The sequence below is a fragment of the Plectropomus leopardus genome, chromosome 13 (genome assembly GCF_026936395.1).
Source record: "Plectropomus leopardus strain MGB_pleo_1.0 chromosome 13, ASM2693639v1, whole genome shotgun sequence".
NCBI lineage: Eukaryota > Metazoa > Chordata > Actinopteri > Perciformes > Serranidae > Plectropomus > Plectropomus leopardus.
In genome coordinates, this window is record NC_142188.1 from 24,482,239 (window position 1) to 24,501,446 (window position 19,208).

Here is a 19,208-nt window from a genome sequence, read left to right on the forward strand (position 1 = left end):
TTAAGAAGAAAATGCGTCAGAAAATCCGGCTCCACATCCCTTTGAGTGGTGAAAATAGTTCCTCAAAAGAAGGAGGCGCATCATGGGTTCTGTATCTGGCTGTTGCTCAAAGTGAATACATTGGAAGGAACAGAGGTTTAAAGGGCAGGGCGAGGGCAGATGGGGGCCAGACAGGCTGTATCTGAAGTCATCAACTTCTCTGTGAACACAGCAGAGCTAAGGTGCTGCATCCCCATCAGGCCCCGTGACATTCAGGGCCTTTTTTCCTCTCTGACATTCTAATGGCATCTTTTATGGAGATTTCACATTTCCCTGTCCGTCCACATGAAAGGAGACGCACTCTCTTTCATTCTAAAGGTTAGAGACAAGGTAACACATCAGGCGTTGATGCTCTGCTGTGTATTCAAAGCAGGGCGAGCTCAGAAGGACGGAAATGAATCTGTAAGGTCTTGTAAGAATGAGTGTCAAAAAAAAAGAAAATGAAAGCGGAATTGGAAATGAGCTATGCATCCTGTGGGAACCATGTGTCTGCAAAGGTTTTGTTAGTTACCACCCTCCCCCCCGTTCTCTCCTCAGCCTCTTCTGCTTCTTTTCCCCAGGTGGTCATGAGTCAGAGGCTGGGCAGCAGCCTAAGGAGGAAAGTCAGTGAGACTGAAACTCAGCTTTTAGCACTGCATGAAGCCAAGCTGGCAGCCATCTCAGGTAACTCTCCACTCAACCACACCCCAACGCGACCCTTCCTACATTTCACATCTTCTGTTTACCTCATTTACTTGAATCGCCCACCGTTAGCCTCACTTAATTACGCTATTAATGATGGAGGCGCTCATTAATGGACGGTGTAAGCCTAATGTCCTGTGGTGCACCGGTGCAGGTAATGACTTCAGCAGTGCCAAGGAGCTGAAAGCTGAGATGAAGGCAGTGTACCTGGAGCGGGACCGGCTGGATGCCTTGGCCAAGAGGCTGCACAGTCTCAGCTCGGGAAGCAGCCAGGAGTTAGCCAGGATGAAGGAGCAGCGGCAGCAGCTCAGGCAGGAGCTAGAGCAGAGGGAGGCCCAGCACGGTGAGTCACTGAGGCCAGTCTACATCAAGATAACACTGTTTTCATCCCAAAGGAGACGTTGTGCTGCTCTGGGCAAATACGATCCCTTCTCTAGTCCTGAACTTCATTCAAACTTGTAATAACACAAGAATTAATGACTGGAGTTTTTCTGGCAGCATGGCAGTGGACAGTAATGAGTGGCATCCTGTTTGCTGCGTTCAAATGGAACTTGTGAGCTCATAGTTACCACATGCTTGATGTTCAAGTGGTTAAGTCCTGAGAGCACCGCTGCTAGGCAACGGCAGCATGGATGCTACTTTCGGCGTCTAGAGGCCACCGAGGCTAACGATTTAGCAAGCTAACAAGCAGGTCACGTAACGCAAGTAATGCAAAGGCGGTGTGAGAGGAAAAAAAAAAGAGGCCATTGGGAATATTAACATTTTCCTCAGACATATTATAAATTACAAAGAACAAATCTAAACAACTAAGATTATAATATATTAAAAAATATATATATTATTACAGCTTTCACTTACTATTGACGTGCGGAGCAGCCATCCTGGATTTAGAGCCTGAAGTTGGTAAAGTTCCTCCAACTTTTCAATTTGGAAATGAGACCTCAGGGGGCGTTCCAGGGGAGCGGAGTGCCACCTCGCTATCTTTACCAGGAAACAGCCGAGCACCAGGCTCCAAAGAGCTGGAGATTAGAGCAGGTTGGCGGGCAAACATGCGTCAGATCTGCAGAGCATCAGAACAAAATCACTGACACATCATGGACAGTATGAAAATAACATCCAGTCTACAGGTTTCTCTGTGTGAAGTGAGGAATACCTTGAAAACTTGTAACATTATGCCTACAGTCAGACGCCACGCTTTCAACACAGATTGGTTGTTCACAATCACTCTAGCCAATCAGATCTGCGCAAACTAGGACAGCAGGGCTCCATCTGATTGGTCACATACATATATTGACATGCAGCGTGTGAATGCATGACCTATGTAAATATACTAATTATAGCAGTTAAAGCAGTGTTTTTTTAACATGTTGAAATCGCAACGAAGGTAAAGTTTTGATATATTCTCTAGCCCTCGTCCCTGTGTGTATCCTACTGGCTAACTAATTGCTATGACTCTGCACCGCACTCACAAAGTAGTCTATGACCGCATCATCGTGGAAGTGTAACGCTCACCCTCTTGTTAGAGCTGTGCACACACAATCCCAATCAGACTTTAAATCATAGATATGTTCTGAATGTCACATACGGCTCTATTAAATCTACATTAAAAGATTTTTTTTGGCCACTTGGGGGCAGTGAAAAGCTGTAAACGAGACACGGACACATACTCCTTTTGAGCTGACTTGTCAATGGCGGTAGTTTACACATCCCGCAGTTCAAAGGCAACATTATCATTCACTTGAAGTCATGTTTCTGGCCATCTGGTAAATGTTAGTCTATTCACACTACTTTTAGCTCTGTGTTTGGTCAACAGGGGTTAAAAATATTACATAAAATAAATCCACCAATATCAAAACAAACACACGACAAACATTGTCTCGTCTACTGAGACTGGAAAGCTTTTTCATTTTTTTCTTTTTTTTTTTTAAAGGTGCCTCTCTCTTTCTTTGATTACACCTTTTATATATCAAATATGCATCATGAGAGCTCTCTGAAAGAGAAGTTCTCTCTTGATGTTGCTCCACGCTGGGAGGACATCAATGGACGTTGACTTTTCTCCCAAATGAAGGAGAAGTGAACTGCTGTCAGTGGGGAGTCGGCGTCAAATGAGTTAGCAGCAGGATTGGCAGTTGTTAAGAGGAAGGGGAGGGGTGGCAGTGGTGTTGGTGTGTGCAGGGGAAATGAGCTTTAGATTGTGTGAAGTAGCCAATTACCTCCGAGCTACTCAGTGCAGACATGATGTCTCAGCGCGAGCACACTCTCCAACTGGAGGAGATCTGAATACTGCTTAAAGAAAGGGCTCGCTTTTTAGGGGGTGAATTGGGTGGGGTGGGGGTTGGATTGGTTTGGCCTCCTGGCACTGGCAGAGAGATAAATGGACTTTGACGACACCACCTGCAGTGCTACTCTCTCAAGTCCATCAGTCACAGGGAGACTTCTAAAAAAAGGTCACTTCACTCTCTGAGAGGACTGTGAGAGGACGCAGAGAGGGAAGGGGAACGGTGATGAGGCCAGAGCAGGAAGTGAAAGACTAGAGACTGAAGCTCTGGATAGGGTTTTGTTGCAACCCCAAGGCGTGCAATCAGCCATCTAATGTACACTGTTATCGAGACTATTATGGTGTGTGTGTGTGTGTGTGTGTGTGTGTGTGTGTGTGTGTGTGTGTGTGTGTGTGTGTGTGGGTGTGTGGGTGCAGTGTCACCATTAGTGTGGACCCATTGTCTTGTCTTGAATGCACGCTCTGCTGTCACTAGGGGGCACCCTTTCATTGTTGCAATCAGGCAAAGTTGCACATGTGGTATACGGTCATGCATGGACTTTTTTGTTCAGGTAAGGTTCATGATTTTAAATTGTTGTAGTAGAAACCAGTTCATTATACTTGCAAATGCTTCTTTTTCTTTCACCTTATGTGCATGAAACTCAGTCACCCATCTGACTTTTGTTGCTGGAATATAGTCCTGAACACCTTGACTTGCTAAACAGTCAGAGGTAGCATTAATCTCTCCCTTGACAACCACCAAAGACACATTCAAGTTCACCCCAGTATCCTACATACACAGAATAATGCATCAGGAGACACAGAGGCTGGGAAACCAGCTACAGTCAAGTGCTCGTGCTACACAAAGGAACAGAAATCAGGTGAGAAACACGTCACAAATATGGGAAGAGAAGACACATTAATGATCAGGTGTGCAGCTCGCTCAAATGCTCAAGTGGGCGCACACAATATGGCAGGAAGCGCAATTTCACAATGCGCTGCTGACACCAAGCAAGGGGCTCATTAAACTGTCATCCCATTTGGTAATAAGGGGCTGGCACTGTATGCTAGCTGGAAACTGATAGCCCACAAACAGCACATTACCATTTCTTTAGCTGGAGGGGATTAGAAATTACAGCCTACTTCAAAGTCAAGATGGCCATCCTTTGGGTTTCTGAGGCATCTCCAGCACATGCTCATGACACTAGTGTCATCTTATAACAAGGAAACCATATGGCTGTTCTTGAAAAGGCCTATTGTCATCACATAGTTCAGCTGATATCTTGACAAGATCCATGCATATGCATTCACTTAAACTACACAGCTTCAGCTTGTTGAGCATCTCCGCCCAGCGCACTGTGTGGTGTGGGGGTGCTTGGCCTGGGAGCTATTACGTCCCTAATTGCCATTGACGCGAGTGCTGATGAATACCAAACCCATTATAGCTGGAGGTTTGATTCCCCGCTGAGAGTATAATTTTGTCCCCAAGAGAGATCTGGAGTGATACTAAATTTACAAATAAATAATTGAAGAGCTGGATAACACGAGTAAATGACCCCCAGGAGTGACGACATTCAAATGTATAGGCAGTGTCAGTGTGTATTCCTCGTGACTGATCCAAGTATGCTGCCAATGCTTATTTAATGCTTTTGTTAGTATGCAGGAGGTATATTCTGTAGCATTCGGGTAATTTGGCTGTGTAAAAGACATTTAGTTGTCTTCTCCACATGGCTACACTGAAACACATTTAATAAGTGTTTTCTGTGTCCTCTGCTGCATCTCTACCCTCTATTCTTTCTTCATACACCACAGTGTCACCTCTTTGCTTTATGTTCCTTTGGCAGGTTTTGGAAGCACGTTCAGGAAGGGCTGGGTCATAAAACAATAACAATAATTACCTCAATGTAATTTTCCTCTGTAGAGATATAAAAAATGTTTGATAAATCACCCGTTATTATCCAGTTCGACATGCATGCTGCTGACCAGAATTGACATTTCTTCATCCATGTATTATTTTATTCATTGACATTATTTGATTCTAACTGTTTTGAATCTACCTCAGATTTGTGAAATATTCTGCTGTTTGGCTGACAATAAATAACAGTTAAACCCACAAATAACCATATGATTTCTTCAACTTTAACTTAGGAACCAAAATCAGCCTTTAAACTTGAAAGCTTCGATGACATTTTGACTTTTTTGGTAGACAATTATTCGTATCGATCAACATGAATATGAACATTTTTAGACATATCACCCAGCACTCAACTGTGAACCCCAGTCCAGCAGCTGAAGCACACATGAAAATACTGTCTCTCTGTGTTATTAAACAAATGCAATTTCCTCTTAATGGAGTGCCAATAGTAAAGGCGAGGACATATATGATTTATTCATGACTGTGCCTCTTCCAGGGTGCTTCTGTTGAGAACATGATGGAACGTATGACAGCTCTTCTCCTAAAGAGTGTCTGAATGATTGAGAGGGCTGTAGTGGTTAAGTGGACCCGGGAGAATGTTTCCTGGTTTTTGTCTCTGAAGTTTTGGCAGTATTCATTTTTCCTGTGATTCAGTAGAGGATGTCATTCCATTGTGAATCATAGCGTCCATACAGCCGTCAGAATTATTGCAAAGACAAAGGGGAGTTGATTGAGGTACCACTACAGTAGCTCCCATCACTGCATCAAACCATTTATTTTCTATACAACTTAAAAGGAGGTTGAGTTTCATAGTGGAGCGGTTTGTTTTTAGCTCTGCTAACAGCATGTCAGTCAACCGCTTTAGTCAAGACTGGAGTATTTAAACAGAATACTGGATGGATTATCTGTTGTTTTTCCATCTTGTGCCATTATTTTGCGGTCTAATACTTTTGGTTCTATGACTAAATACGTGCAAAACTACTTGCAAACTTGGCCTCTGTATTTTAGGCTGTGTTATAATCTTGGATGGGCCGGGTTCGGACTTCAACTCACACGGGTTGGCTTGGTACAGGTTGTAATCTTTTGGCCCGTTGTGAACTCTAAAGCTGACCTACATGTTATATTAAGTGTTAAATCGCTATACAGTGTGACAGCCATTACTAATCTTTTTTTCACTAAATCTACCAATGGCCAACATAGCTAAATGTGCTATATTTCTTATCTTTTGTAATGTTTACTTGCTTCAAAGGCATCCGCCTATTGTGAAGATAAAAGAGCACAATACAAATCAGAATTCTAATTTCTAATAATGACAAGCAATATTTATGTGTATTACTTATTTACACAAACACTACAAGCAGCCAGAGGCAGGTGTAGATTTTAACACCTATGAAGAGATTGGAGTGATTGACATACTGATGAATGCCAGAGTACACGTAAATTTCGTTCCGCAAACACTTAACACACAAATTTGCTCTGCTGAGACCAAACGTATGCAACATGTCAGAATGTTAATGTCCCCACAATGTGAAATTCTAACTTTAGACATCTCAAATATCGTCACCCACATTATTATTACAACCAAATTTCAACATCTTTCTGACATCATACTGATGTCTGATGCTAGTCTTGAAACTAGCGATCAAGACCATAAAATCATAAAAATATTTATTTAGATATATCAAGAGAGAAGTAGGACCATTTTCATACACACATACACAAATACCTGCCGGCCATTTGAAAGACTGCGGGTATAAGACACTTCGGCATTGGTTTCGCATTTCAAAACCAAGGATAGCGCTTCAATTGGAACGTTAGCATTGTCATTGTGAGCATGCTGACATTAGCATTTAGCTTAAAGCACCACTGTGTCTGAGTACAGCCTCGCAGAGCAGCTTGTATGGCTGGTTTAGGCAAAAATCTTCAGTGGAGGGAGGCAACAAATTCAGAAATGTGCTTTTGTGGAAAACATATCAGCCTGGTGCTAATGGAGTTCCCCAAAGGAAGCAGTGGAAATAATAGGAAGCGAGTTTAATGGAGCAGGAATGTGAGCAGGTGAGCTGTTGAGATAGTGTTTTAAAGCTTTAATGGCTGCACAATTTGGGAGCATTCCTCTTTGTTGGGCCTTTTAATGCCTCCCAGATTCAGGCATCAGAAAAAAGGGTTATTTTGAAGCTTATAGCAAATTAAGTTCAAGTCTCCTCTAAACAAGCTCTGTTTTTTTTTTGAGTTTGACTTGAGTTATGACAGCGTACATGTCTAACATTTCAGTTGTAGCAATTCAGCACTCAGAGCTGAAATATATATATTCACCCAAGTACAGATTTCGTACAGAAAGCCAATTTTTTGTCAAATGATTCCTTTTGTTGTGCATTCGTGCATAGCGCCACAATATGTTACGCCGTGCCAGCTGCAATCTGTGTACTGCTATGCTTTGTGATCCCACAGCCTTGAAGCATCATGGGTTATTGAGTGTCTGTCTGAGATATCCGACTGTCCCTCTCCCTTCATTAGCTATGCTGCTTGGCTGCCGTTAAGTTTGGATACATTCATATGACGCGAGTGTCTGCATATGCTGACTGTGTGTTTGTGTTACCTGCAGTGCTGTTGCACTCAAACAGCCCGAGCCGAGCTTAAACACATTAATCACAGTCGGTGCCTTCAACTCAATTACAAAGACACACAATTTCTCTTCTGCCTTATTATGCGTGGGCTTTTATAACACGCATATCGGTGGTGCTGCGTTAGCACGGAGCCGCCTCTAATTTGTTTGACAACGAGAAGGACTCGCAGATGTTGGGTGCTTTTATTGTTACAAGACGGTGAAGAAACGACAGCATTATTCACTTTCAATTAGAGAGCTGTTCAAATGCTCATAATGCAGCAGCAAATCCAAACACCTTGCCATCGTTAACTTCTGCAGGCTCATTAAATCCCGTAACTTCATCATCAGGAATTGTGCATCACAGTGCAATGTGTCTGCTCCATTTGCTTTGTGCGTCTACTAATTGTAATCATCATCAGATCATTCTTTTTTATCAACTTTACAGATATTTAACTCAAGTAATTATTTTTTCATTAAACTAATAAATGAGTGTTTTGACCTATTTAAAGCAAAGGGCGTTTTTTTTTTTTTTTTTTTTTTTTTTGCAAAATCCAGTGACACATTCTCATCATCTTCCAATACTGTCTCTGTTGTGTTTGTGTTATGAATGAATGGCCTCTTCGATTTTGGCCAGGGTCCTTGGCAGCAATCAGTGATGTTTAGCGCCTGCTGAGATCACTGGTGTGAGGAGAGGCTGAGCTCATGAATTTTCCAGTGCAGGCTCTGCGAACGCCTTTGTGAGGTTCCCTCAACACCAAATATACTGCTGCATGTATCAGGGACTAACAGACTGGCTCTCTTCTTTATAGGCTTTTTAGTGCCGATTTTATTCGCATGGCCTGCCAATGACGGCAGCCTCCCGTAGACTTACAGGAAGTGGTAATATCACCCAGTGCTCTGGTTCCACTCTGCACAGGAGGAGGCTCTGCTGCTTGATGTCCTGTCCCATTCTATAAAGAAAAGATTATTTTCATCTGTCACGCCTGAAGAGGCTCGCTAGTTTTGCCACTGGTTGGCATGGCGACAGGATGGCACACTGCCTTTCCGAATCAGCATAGAAAGAAATATTAAGTTAACAGTCAATACACTCACATCTGTACCTCATCTGCCTTTTCGTATCGACTGTTTCTATCTCTCGCAGTGTATTATTTCTAAATCTGGGTCTTGTTCGACCCTACTTAGTCATCGCGCATCTTTACATGCTCTGTGCCATCTGAAGTCAGGCTTAATGCCCCCCCATGTATAATTCAATGGCTATCTCCTTGCACGCTGCCTAACGGAGCTGCCATGAATGAAAGTTGACATAGGAGTCTCTGTCAGGCAGGATAGGATCTCACATAGCAATTAGAAGGGTGGTAAGTGAGCTGTCTGGTCCACGCACACCAGATCTGCTCGCCAGATATGTGATAGCTACTCTAGCGGCCGCCCTCTTCCCTCTGATTGAGCAGATTTGGCCACTTTGAATGAAAATGACTCTCAGGCAAGATCTCTCTCTCTATGACACACACATGCAACCCCCTATAAATAACATGCCTACCACCATTTTATACCCAAGTATGAACAGGAATGTGTGTGTGTGTGTGTGTGTGTGTGTGTGTGTGTGTGTGTGTGTGTGTGTGTGTGTGTGTGTCACACAGCCACTTAGACTTTTTTCTTCTTCTCCCCGCTGTGCCAGCCCCCAGCCTGTCTCATCCCAGAGCTGATGCTGTCTAATAACCACCATCAAGACAATGATACAAATTATATTTCAAACCTCAGTGTGATTCAGAACACCCAATTAGGTGACTTTCTCTCTGTGTGAGCAAGCTAAGTGGCATTACATTAGAGAAGCTTCCAACCATTTTTGGCTTCTGATTCCTCAAAATGAAGCCTACATGTGACTTTGTCTTAGGTTTTTAAGGCGATATGTACTCAAAAGTCTCTATCCAACATATTGGAAAATATGTTACTGACTTTCTTGCTGAAAGGACTTATGTTTATTTTGTCAAGTATCCATAATGTTACAATGTTGGATGTTCAAATTAAACGTGGCCAAGGTTTCAGATAATGAGGTAAATGCATGTAAAATCCCTGTGATCAAAAACCTCTGGTTTAAAAAGGTTCTCATGTTCTGTTTCAAATGTTTTTTTCTAATTTTGAGACAAGCTGCCATGATTATTTCATATGATCATCAACTCCAGGGAAAACACTGCAAGATTTTACATTATGAACAATGCTACATGCAGCTACATGCAGCTACATGCTAACAGGGAAACATGTAATCCTGGTTGCCCATGTTGCTAATTTCTCCTTGAAAAATAGCTACAAATCCTGGATTTCTGATCATATTCCTGCTTGAACATGTCCAGTTGTGACGACTTTGGTTTAGAAGCTTTTACTGGGGGTTTTTCAGGGAAGAAAGTGCCACCATACTCCATTACAGTTATTGTGCCAGCTACAATGACAGTGCAGATGCGCCGAGGAAGATCAACACTAACAAATCAGAGCAGACTGGGCTTTTTTGGAGGGGGGCTTACAGAGACGGGTGCTAAAGTGAAGCATTTCAGACAGGGTGAATACAAGTTTTCCAGCACGGACAGTATGACAAAAATAAAATGTTTTTTGAACATTTAAGCATGTAAAACATGTTCCCAAAATACAAGAATGAACCTGAAAAGGAGCATAATTGTTTCCTTTTAAGTGAAGCGCTGTTTAACACTCTCATGGCTCTACAGTAAACTGAAGCTACCAGCAGCACCTGGTAAGCAACTGGAAATGGGGGAACGAATACCTTAGTTAGTGAGCACCTCTAGAGCTCACTAATTAACTGTTATGCTTAATGTGTAAAAAAAAAAAAACATGTTGGTGTTGTGTGGCAGTTTATTTTTTGGCTGATACTATAACATACTATGACGATGTGGCTCATGCTAATGATACTATCACGATATTGCAATATTGTGATAATCGATATATGGCAAGACCATTCATCTATGACACATCGCAATATCTCTGACTAAAGAAAAAAAATACTCCTCAAATGGCAAAAAGCCGTAATAAAATTATGGTTTTATGGACTGCACTGAGGTGTCAGCTTCACAGAATTTGATGAAACATTAAAGTGCATAGTCTTAGCACAGTGCCTCTTACACACACTGACTGCTACTTGTCTACGATGTGTCGCATCATTCCAATATAAAACAGACATGAACTTGCAAAAAGCCAAACTGCACATACTCTGCTCATTTATGGAGCCCCGCAAGCCACTGTATTGTCAACAAAACGGTATTGCAAATGCTTCACAAGAAAATGCCTTGTTTTATAAACTGATGAGATTCTGTTGACAAAGATGTTTTCAGAGGACTTTTATTTTGAAAGGAAGACAGGAAAGGTTGAGTAAAACAGATGTATGTAATTCCTCATGTCTGTGATGGGTGTTGTACTGTAATAAAGCCAGTATGAACATTAAAACTCCATGTTCACTGCCTATTTTTGCTGTAAGCCGTGTGCGTTACACGGTGATTTAATGTGAGAGACCCCATCGGCAAACAGAAATAAAAAAACAACAGGTACTGCGACGCAAAGTCACTGCTCACACAGGCAGTGTGGCCTGAGCGGATACCTGGGATGTAGCTGAAGATTTTTTTTTTTGCCGCCGTCCGCCATTTTCTACTCTGAGTTGTTTTTTTCCCCCGCTTTCCTGTCTTCTTCTTCCGTTCACTTTTACCCTCATTCATTTGATAAGCTCCACTAAGCTGAAACATGAAGTAGCAACTCTGGTAAGTCAAACTGGTAACAGGCTTAATGTGGCTGATGTTTAGACCACCTGTATGTTTTAATGAAAATATCAATAGTTGGCGCCAGTTTATCATTAATGCTCGTAAAAGTCTCACAATATATCGCAATATCAATATTTTATCACACCCATAAGAACCACTGCACCAGCCTGTGGGAAAGCATCGATTCTGACTGGCTGTTGAGCTATTCAGATGCTGTGATGGGCAGATTCAAACAGCCAGCTTTGTTTGTGTGTGTGTGTGTGTGTGTGTGTGTTTCAGTGGGGAGGAGGTATTGTACAGAACATTATAGCTTGTGTGTGCACATATATATGCAGCGCAATTTGATATAAGTGCATCCTATTGTGTTCAAAGATCTGCCACTGCGGGGGGCATATTCTCATGTTTCATACATGAGCTCATTAACAGCTCTCAGATTGCCCTCCTCTCCATCCTGACTAACACTCAGCCAGCCTGCGTCTGCCTCCTCAGGCGCAGCTCACTGCTGGCAGAAGGGCGCAGGAAGCAACATAAGCTATCCATCCAACTTAATGCCCCACAGAAAATCTGGCACTGTATAAGGACCTATGCTATGTTAGAATCCCCTTTTATCCTCAGGCCGTCTCCAATTTTATCCTTTCTTAGAGCAGCGGGAATGATCTTTCCTCGATGTGTGTTTGTCTTAAGAGAGAGCCTGCTGGCCCTTTTATACTGAAATGTACGAATACAGTTTCTCAGCACAAGCACAATATAGCTAATGACAAGTGCAATTTTATTGGTATTAGAGCTGTGGTTTGTTGCTAGGATACCCAATCATGGCTAATAAAAATAATAAATGAAGTAAAGTAACAGGCTGTTGTTCTCTCTTCTTACAGAAAGCCGGCTAAAAGAGAACACTACCAAGTATATCAAGCTATTGGAGGACAGATTGCACAGGTAAGAGTGTTTTGTGTCACCTCTCTTTTTACACAAAGACTCAATATCCTCTAACAGAGCAACAGCCTCAGAGGAATTTCCTCAAAACTCTGTTGTCCTCTAACCAGAGCAGTGTCTCTCCAATACACCCCCTCACCATCACCACCCACCTCACCACCCATCATGCACTCACACCTTTTTTTTTTATGCTGCTGTCTCCCAGAGCCCCTTTCTCACTTTTCACTGCGTCTCTCACCTGCACAATTAGTCGTCCTCCTGCCACCTTCTCACATATTTTCTATACCTTTTTTTTTGTAAACCTCCACATCAGCTCAGTTTTCACCTCATCTTTAAAAAACTGTTTAAGACAAAACCATGTCTTTTTCTATTTGTTTCATTCTGCATCTCAGAGCTCCTAAATCACTGAGGACAGGCCTGTTGTGTTGCGGGTGGTCGCCCAGCCCGCCTGACAGTTACACAACAGCATTTTGATGTGCTCAGTGGCTGAATTTTCGAGCAGAGGGTGTGGGACCCAGTCAGCTCTTGACACCACACTTGTATTTATGCTTCCTCATGGAGATTAGAGCTGCTTGGCTCATCTCCACAGATACACACAGCACCGAGCAGCTGCAATGCAGTCGGCACTTATTCTGCAGCATTTTGGATCCATTTCTGCTTTACAGATGGATGAATAGAGCTGATTCTGTTTATGTGTGCACCTCATGATCAGTGCTTTCTGCTCAGTCTCTTTTGAGTGTTCAGAGGAGGAAGGTGAGGTCAGGCTTACTTTGACACATCATGTGTCTCCTGACCCATGTTTTTGTGTGTGTGAGACGGGGTAGCTTTCTGTGTTGTATCCTTGGAGAGGCAGGATCACCTCTTTGGATGGGAGCCAGGGGTCAGTCACACACTGCAGGGCTGTTTGTTGTTGAGGGCTACACACAGGCTGCGGCTCTGGGTGGTCAAGGAGCAACACGCCGCGATCTCAGTGCCCAGCAGGGGAGCAAGGCGCGGGACCTCTTCTGTCAAAAGGGCAGATGGCCATTTTGTGATTTGTTATGTTGATTTTGAGTGTTGTTAGACAGTGGGCTGTGTACCTAATGTGAAAAATGTGAGGAAAAAACATCACTAGCTGACTTACTGCAGGAGGTATTAGACAGGGTATTTTACTCAGTGAGTAAACTATGCATACGACAAGAAAGTAGAACTAGATGTATTGCAAGCCACAGAAACACAGAAACTTTAAAATAAATGTGCACAACAACAACAGCAAAAATAATCAGTCACAGAAACCCTCCCGAAAACAAAAAGTCTAGAGACTCCACAAGGTTAGGGGACTCACATCAGTCAAACTTAAAAAAAGAGTGATAAAAGACTTCTGTGTATCTACCCTCCAGATATGCTGGATCCCAAGATTTCCATAATGCAACTCAAAAGCATCATTTGTTGGACCCTCCCTGCCTGGCAAATGTCTTTTAAGGCTGGCACAACAAACTGACATCAAAAAACTAGCAGTGATGAAGGCTGACTGCTGTGTCCTCTCATGTTGCTCATGTCTTGGCCGAAAAGTTGCAAATAAACACACCATTAAGACTAGAGCCAATGGCCAACTAGCACGTAAAATTTGCATTTGTGTGAGAAGAAAGGCGGTACCAGCAGCCAGTGGTAGTCTGTATTTGTCATTCAAAAAGGGAAAGTGGAAGACCAACAGAACGGATGGAAGACGCCAGTTATCCAGTTAGTCACAGCACAACCTGATGTGAGAATAACAGATGATATTTACCACGTACCAGTGAACAATAACACAAACAATAAATATAAATAAATCGTTTCTGCTAAAGAGCTCAGTGGCTTAAAAACCCCCAAAATTATCTAATATAACAATGTTTGTTTTGATTTCACATCCTCTTGACTTAAGTTGTTAGCTTTTCTCACTTCTGTTTCTCTTCTTATGCATTGAGCTGAATTGTCCAGAGTGATGTTATTCACCAAAAGGCTCCTCTGTCTCAGACACCATTTCAACATGCTGGATCAGCCGAAAGAAAAGAAAACAAGGGCCTAATAGCGCCAACTTTGTGGGACAAACTGCGGCAACTGGTGACAGACACTCACCGACAGCCTGACACTGACCAGCAGCCGACTGTTAACGTAGTGTGTCAGGACCCTTACATTTCAAACCTCTAGTCTGTAACACACACTTTCTCATGAGAAAAACCCTGCAATTCTACACTGAGATAAACCAAATTACATAATCTTTTTTTTTCTTTTCTTGTCTTTATCTTATATTAATCTTATCTTTATTCAGATTTTGGAAAGCTCACCCAGAGCCACAAAAGACATTATTTAACTGCTTTCACAGGCCAGGTGGACCTTGTGACAAGTAAACTGAACTTCATATGAAAATCCATAGTGTCCCGAAAAAAACTATATATAATAACTAACAACTATATTAAATTTAACTTCACCTTTCATGTAACTTAACTGTTTTATACTTAATCATCATTATGCATATACAGTACATTTCCTGTTTAAATTCAGTTTATTTATTGCAATTAGTCATATTTATATAATTTTATTTTACTTTTTCTTTATTATATTTTCCCCTTACTTTAACTTCCACTATTTTATGTTTAGATCCTCAGTTTCTTGTTGCTTCCTCCTTTTCTTTTAGATTTTCTTTTAGAGTTAGAGTTTAGATTTTCATTGCCAACAACCTGTTATTGTTGTGCAAAATGATAAATAAAGAACTTGAATAGAAAAAGATTTTATATTCAAATCCCCATTTATTCTCCCCTAACATAAACTCATGATATCTGAAATCCAGACGGCCTCTTTCATTTTCCTTTCAGACCCAGACCACCAATATCAATAAAACAGAAATACGAGATTGAATGGCTGGCCTCCAAAGAAGTCTGGTTCCTGAGTGTTTCATATCTCCCCTTTTAATAGAGCTCCTACTCTGTGATCCTATCTTTCAGTTTAACCAATAGACACATCACATGTATCTCACCACATCACCATTGAAAGAAAAATCACATTAAAGGAAACCTTGTCGTATTTGGTGCTGTAAACTAATTCCCCGCTCATCACATTTTGTATTAACTGATTGGCTCTCCAGCTTTGGATCAGCGTCCATAACCAGAGGCGCTCCAGATCAAATCACAAGTACAGCTCTGCCTTCAAGCAGGACCAGCAGCTTCCTCCAGCTCCAAATTGGCACAGTGACACATATTCGGCTTGATTGAATGGGCAATTGTCCCCACATATGCACACACACACACACATGCACCCATCATCCACTGTAAATTTTATCCGTCAGCTCTAATGTACATTACTGTTGATGGAGTGCAGTAGCGATGGGAGGTGAGGAGAGGAGGAGAGGGGGAGGGGAGGAGAGAGGCAGATTAGTACTGGTGAGATGTCTGGTCTCCGTGGAGACGGATGGTGTTGAAAAAAACAATTATCTCTTCCTTGCTAAAGACTAGAACAGGATGTTAGAGCAGTGCAGATGCTGTAAGTATGTCACCAGAACAGAAAAAAAAAAACATTTTATTCAGATTAGCAGCAGCTCGCAGTTGTTTAATACATTATGTAGATGTTTCATTAGGAAATGCCACTCGGATATTTCCTTCATTTATGCATTTTTCAGTAGAGATTTGTCATTAATCATATTTAATGGATACAATGCAACTGGTGTAGAAGTCATTAAAATACTCGGAAAAGACATCTTAGTTCAAATCTGGGACTTGCTGAAAGCCTCTGAGCTGGTCGTAGAAAAAATAACTCTTTTTTTAAAATTATGTTTAGACTATTTTTAGGGCTTTTTATGCCTTTATTGCATCGGACAGGTGAAGTGTGACAGGGGGAGAGAGAGGGGATGACCTGCAGCAAAGGGCCGAGGCTGGAACAGAAAACCCACGGCCGCTGCAGTGAGGATTTAACCCTTCATACATGGGCACCCGCTCTATCCACTGAGCCACCGGGTGCCCTGAAAAAAGAATTCTTATCACTTAATCTTTGTATTTATTTATTTATTGGTTTATTAGAACGAACAAATCACTGATGTGTTGCATACAGGGTTTCTACCCTAGACTAATTTGCAACCCCAGTGCCTCATGAATGTACGTAAGAGAAATGTTTGTAACAAGCATGTTAGCATGAAGCCACCCACCTTACAAACTGCTCAGTTCACCATCACACCTCATCCAGTAGTCACCCTCCTGTATTTCACCATATTATTAGCACCTCTCCTCAGCTGCTGTTATTGGAGATGAAAACTATCATCTCCTCTTTGTTCTCTAATGTGTGAATTCCTATGTATTTGATATCAGAAGCACTGACATGAGACTACAGGTGAAAGTCTCATTAATTTTATTTCATTTTGTGGGGAGTTGGTGCATAGTTAAATAAAAATACACCTGGAACCTGATTTGAAAACTCCAGCGGCCAGATGCATTAAGGATGAGTATGCACCAAAAACCATGCGTACGCCTTTTTCCTCATATAAACTGGTATTCATAAAGGAGAAATGTGAGAATGAGTGCACCTTACACAGATCTTAGAACAGGTGTACACATGGTTTTAGCTGAGATAGCTGCAGGTATTATGATAAGGACAAGATTCTTCACTGAATTTTTCATTGACAGGTCTAATGAGTGGTGGAGGGGCACAAGTATCCATATGGAAATAGATGTTTAAGGGCGTTTTACTTCCATTTATGGCAAACTGCATTATGGAAATGAGGCTTGTGCATGTATGTCCATCACCACAAGTGGGATTAACAGAATCAGATGTACCCACGGCTTTTAGAAATCTCACGAAAATAATGCGTATGTATTTGCCTGATATCAGACAAAATTGTTAACTCGTTATACTCTGTTTCCATCTTCAGTCTGAGGTGACACGCTATCCTCTTTGATTTCTTTGGGGGAGGAGAGGGGTTGGGGTTGAATCTGTTTTGGAGCCAGCCTCAAATGGACATTTTAAAATACTGCAGGTTATGGCACTTCTGTGTTGGCTTCGTTTTTTAGCCCCTGAGGTTGCCACTTGCAAGAGAAAAACTGTGAGTCTACCCCATGACTACAGTGGCGTACACCTGTGGTGTGCCGAATAGTCAGAGCCTGCACACCATGTGGCAGTTATTTGAGCCTGTATGCCGCGTTTACGTCACAACAAACACATGGCTGACACAAACACAAACAAGGGAGACTGATAAAACAGAGAACTGGTGATGTCATGGAGGCTAACATAAATTCATATTGTAAACATTACTGTCCAGGCAGGCAATTATTTGTCGACTGGGAAAAAGCTGCTGTGGCTTTTGCCCCGTAAGCAAAGATTGTTGTTCGTTTTGTCAGCTGACAGTTACATGGTTGCTACCACAACCTGACAAATTACACTCCATTTAAACAGCTTTTCTGGCCCTCAACATTATGTTTTAAGCAGTGCACCAGTGCACTGAAATGGAAGAGACTCAGTTGCATAGTCATGCAAACATATATGTTTTATTAGGATTTTAAGACAAACTACGATGTTGGGCACTTTTCAGAAGACATGTTGAATAAGAACAGCCTTGATAGCAGCGTCTATCTATATTATCTCACTCGCTGATTCATGTCACGATGCATGACCAGAATAAGTCATCTCAAACTCAGTGGAGTGGGCTGATTCAAAGATCTGGACCCAGGCAACGTATGCATATGTCTTCCTTTGTGCTTACACATAGTTTTAGACATGGATCCACACAGAGTTTCATGTGTCTGGCCCCAGCTGTGGGTGAAGACAGGTGCCATTTTTCACACTCTGTTATTGGTACTATGTGTGAGACCTGAAGATGCAGCCGAACACATGATCTGGGTGGGTAGCGTTCAGAATATTACGCCTTTTCACTCTGGAGAGGTCTAACTGAACCTCCTGGTACCAGCAGGACCAGGCAGCCACTGCCTGGTTCAACAGTTATATTTATAATCCTTCCTCCATCTGTGTAATGCCTTGAGGAGAAAGAGCAGTCCTGTCAGTCAGCAGTCCCACAGGGGGGCCGAGAGACTGTAGAGGGAGCGTGCCTGCCTGTCTCTCCTTCTTATTACTGGGACATCAGCGGAGCAGCACACCCACACCCTGCCACTGTCACATCGCAGGCCAAGCGGCTGCCACCAATTAACCCCCGGGTGAGGAGGTCATGCCGACGGGCACCAGGAGGCCACCATCACAGCGATGCTCAGGAGCTGACATGTCTGCATTTTCAGCACACAGAGCCGTAATGGCAGTTATTTGTAATGAATTGTGGTTGTTGTTGAAGAGGAGCTTTTGTGATAGATGAGGTTCAGCTTTTTTTGGAGGAATTTATGATTGTACAACACTGAACCCCCACAAAGAATGATTTATGGGCATGTGTGTAAGTTAACACATGTGTGCCCACCCATATCTGTGTGTGTGTCCCTCTCCACTTCACAAGAGACAAATAACAATGCCATGGCTCACTGGGTGCGTCCCCACTAGAGTAGAATTCAGAAGCGGCGGCATTGAGTAGCGAATTGCTGAGGGCAGGGGGGCTGGGCCGAGCAATTTTTCTATTGTCTGTGTGCCAAATGAAGGTTAGAGAACGGCTGAGAGGCGTGCGTTGGCAGGGTACAGAGGTTGGCAGCCTTTTCAGGCAGGAGATGGGCTGGAAAACAAGTGGCATTCAATTTTCAGGGGGCCTCATAACTGAGCGAGAGAGTGGAAGGAACAGAGGGAGAGATTAAACAATATTGTCTGGGTGCATTATGCCTTTTTGAGTTTGTTTACATATGATGGAGAATGTGCAATTTCTCAACTCTAACTGCACTGCGGGGAGGCAATCTCTAGGTGAAAAAACTGACTGTGTTATAGAGACTAAAATGTACGTTTATTTTTGCTTAGAGTATAAAATTGTTTTTTATTTAATCAACCTGAATTAGTCAAAGTGAGACTAAGTGTTTGTGACAGAGAATCTCCTCCTGGGTTGGAATTTGGCACATACTGTACAAAGAAATTGAGGACATTTCTTCCTCGAAGATGTTTGAT

General features: G+C 42.4%; 1 protein-coding gene and 1 long non-coding RNA gene across 3 annotated transcripts in view; one reads left to right on the forward strand and one right to left on the reverse strand.

The window, feature by feature from the left end:
- Positions 1-19,208, reverse strand: part of LOC148187721 (uncharacterized) — a 107,480-nt gene that overhangs the window by 33,134 nt on the left and 55,138 nt on the right. Inside the window, exon 2 of the long non-coding RNA XR_015778379.1 lies at positions 1,579-1,780. This is a non-coding gene — a long non-coding RNA (uncharacterized LOC148187721). The remainder of the gene's footprint in view (positions 1-1,578; positions 1,781-19,208) is intronic.
- Positions 1-19,208, forward strand: part of disc1 (DISC1 scaffold protein) — a 55,809-nt gene that overhangs the window by 19,569 nt on the left and 17,032 nt on the right. For both annotated transcript variants that reach the window (XR_015778378.1, XM_088086322.1), the window contains exons 8-10: positions 600-702; positions 875-1,063; positions 12,125-12,185. Coding sequence is in view for 1 of the 2 variants with exons in the window: in XM_088086322.1 (XP_087942448.1) it covers positions 600-702; positions 875-1,063; positions 12,125-12,185 (353 nt within the window). In the remaining variant the exon portion in view is untranslated. The remainder of the gene's footprint in view (positions 1-599; positions 703-874; positions 1,064-12,124; positions 12,186-19,208) is intronic.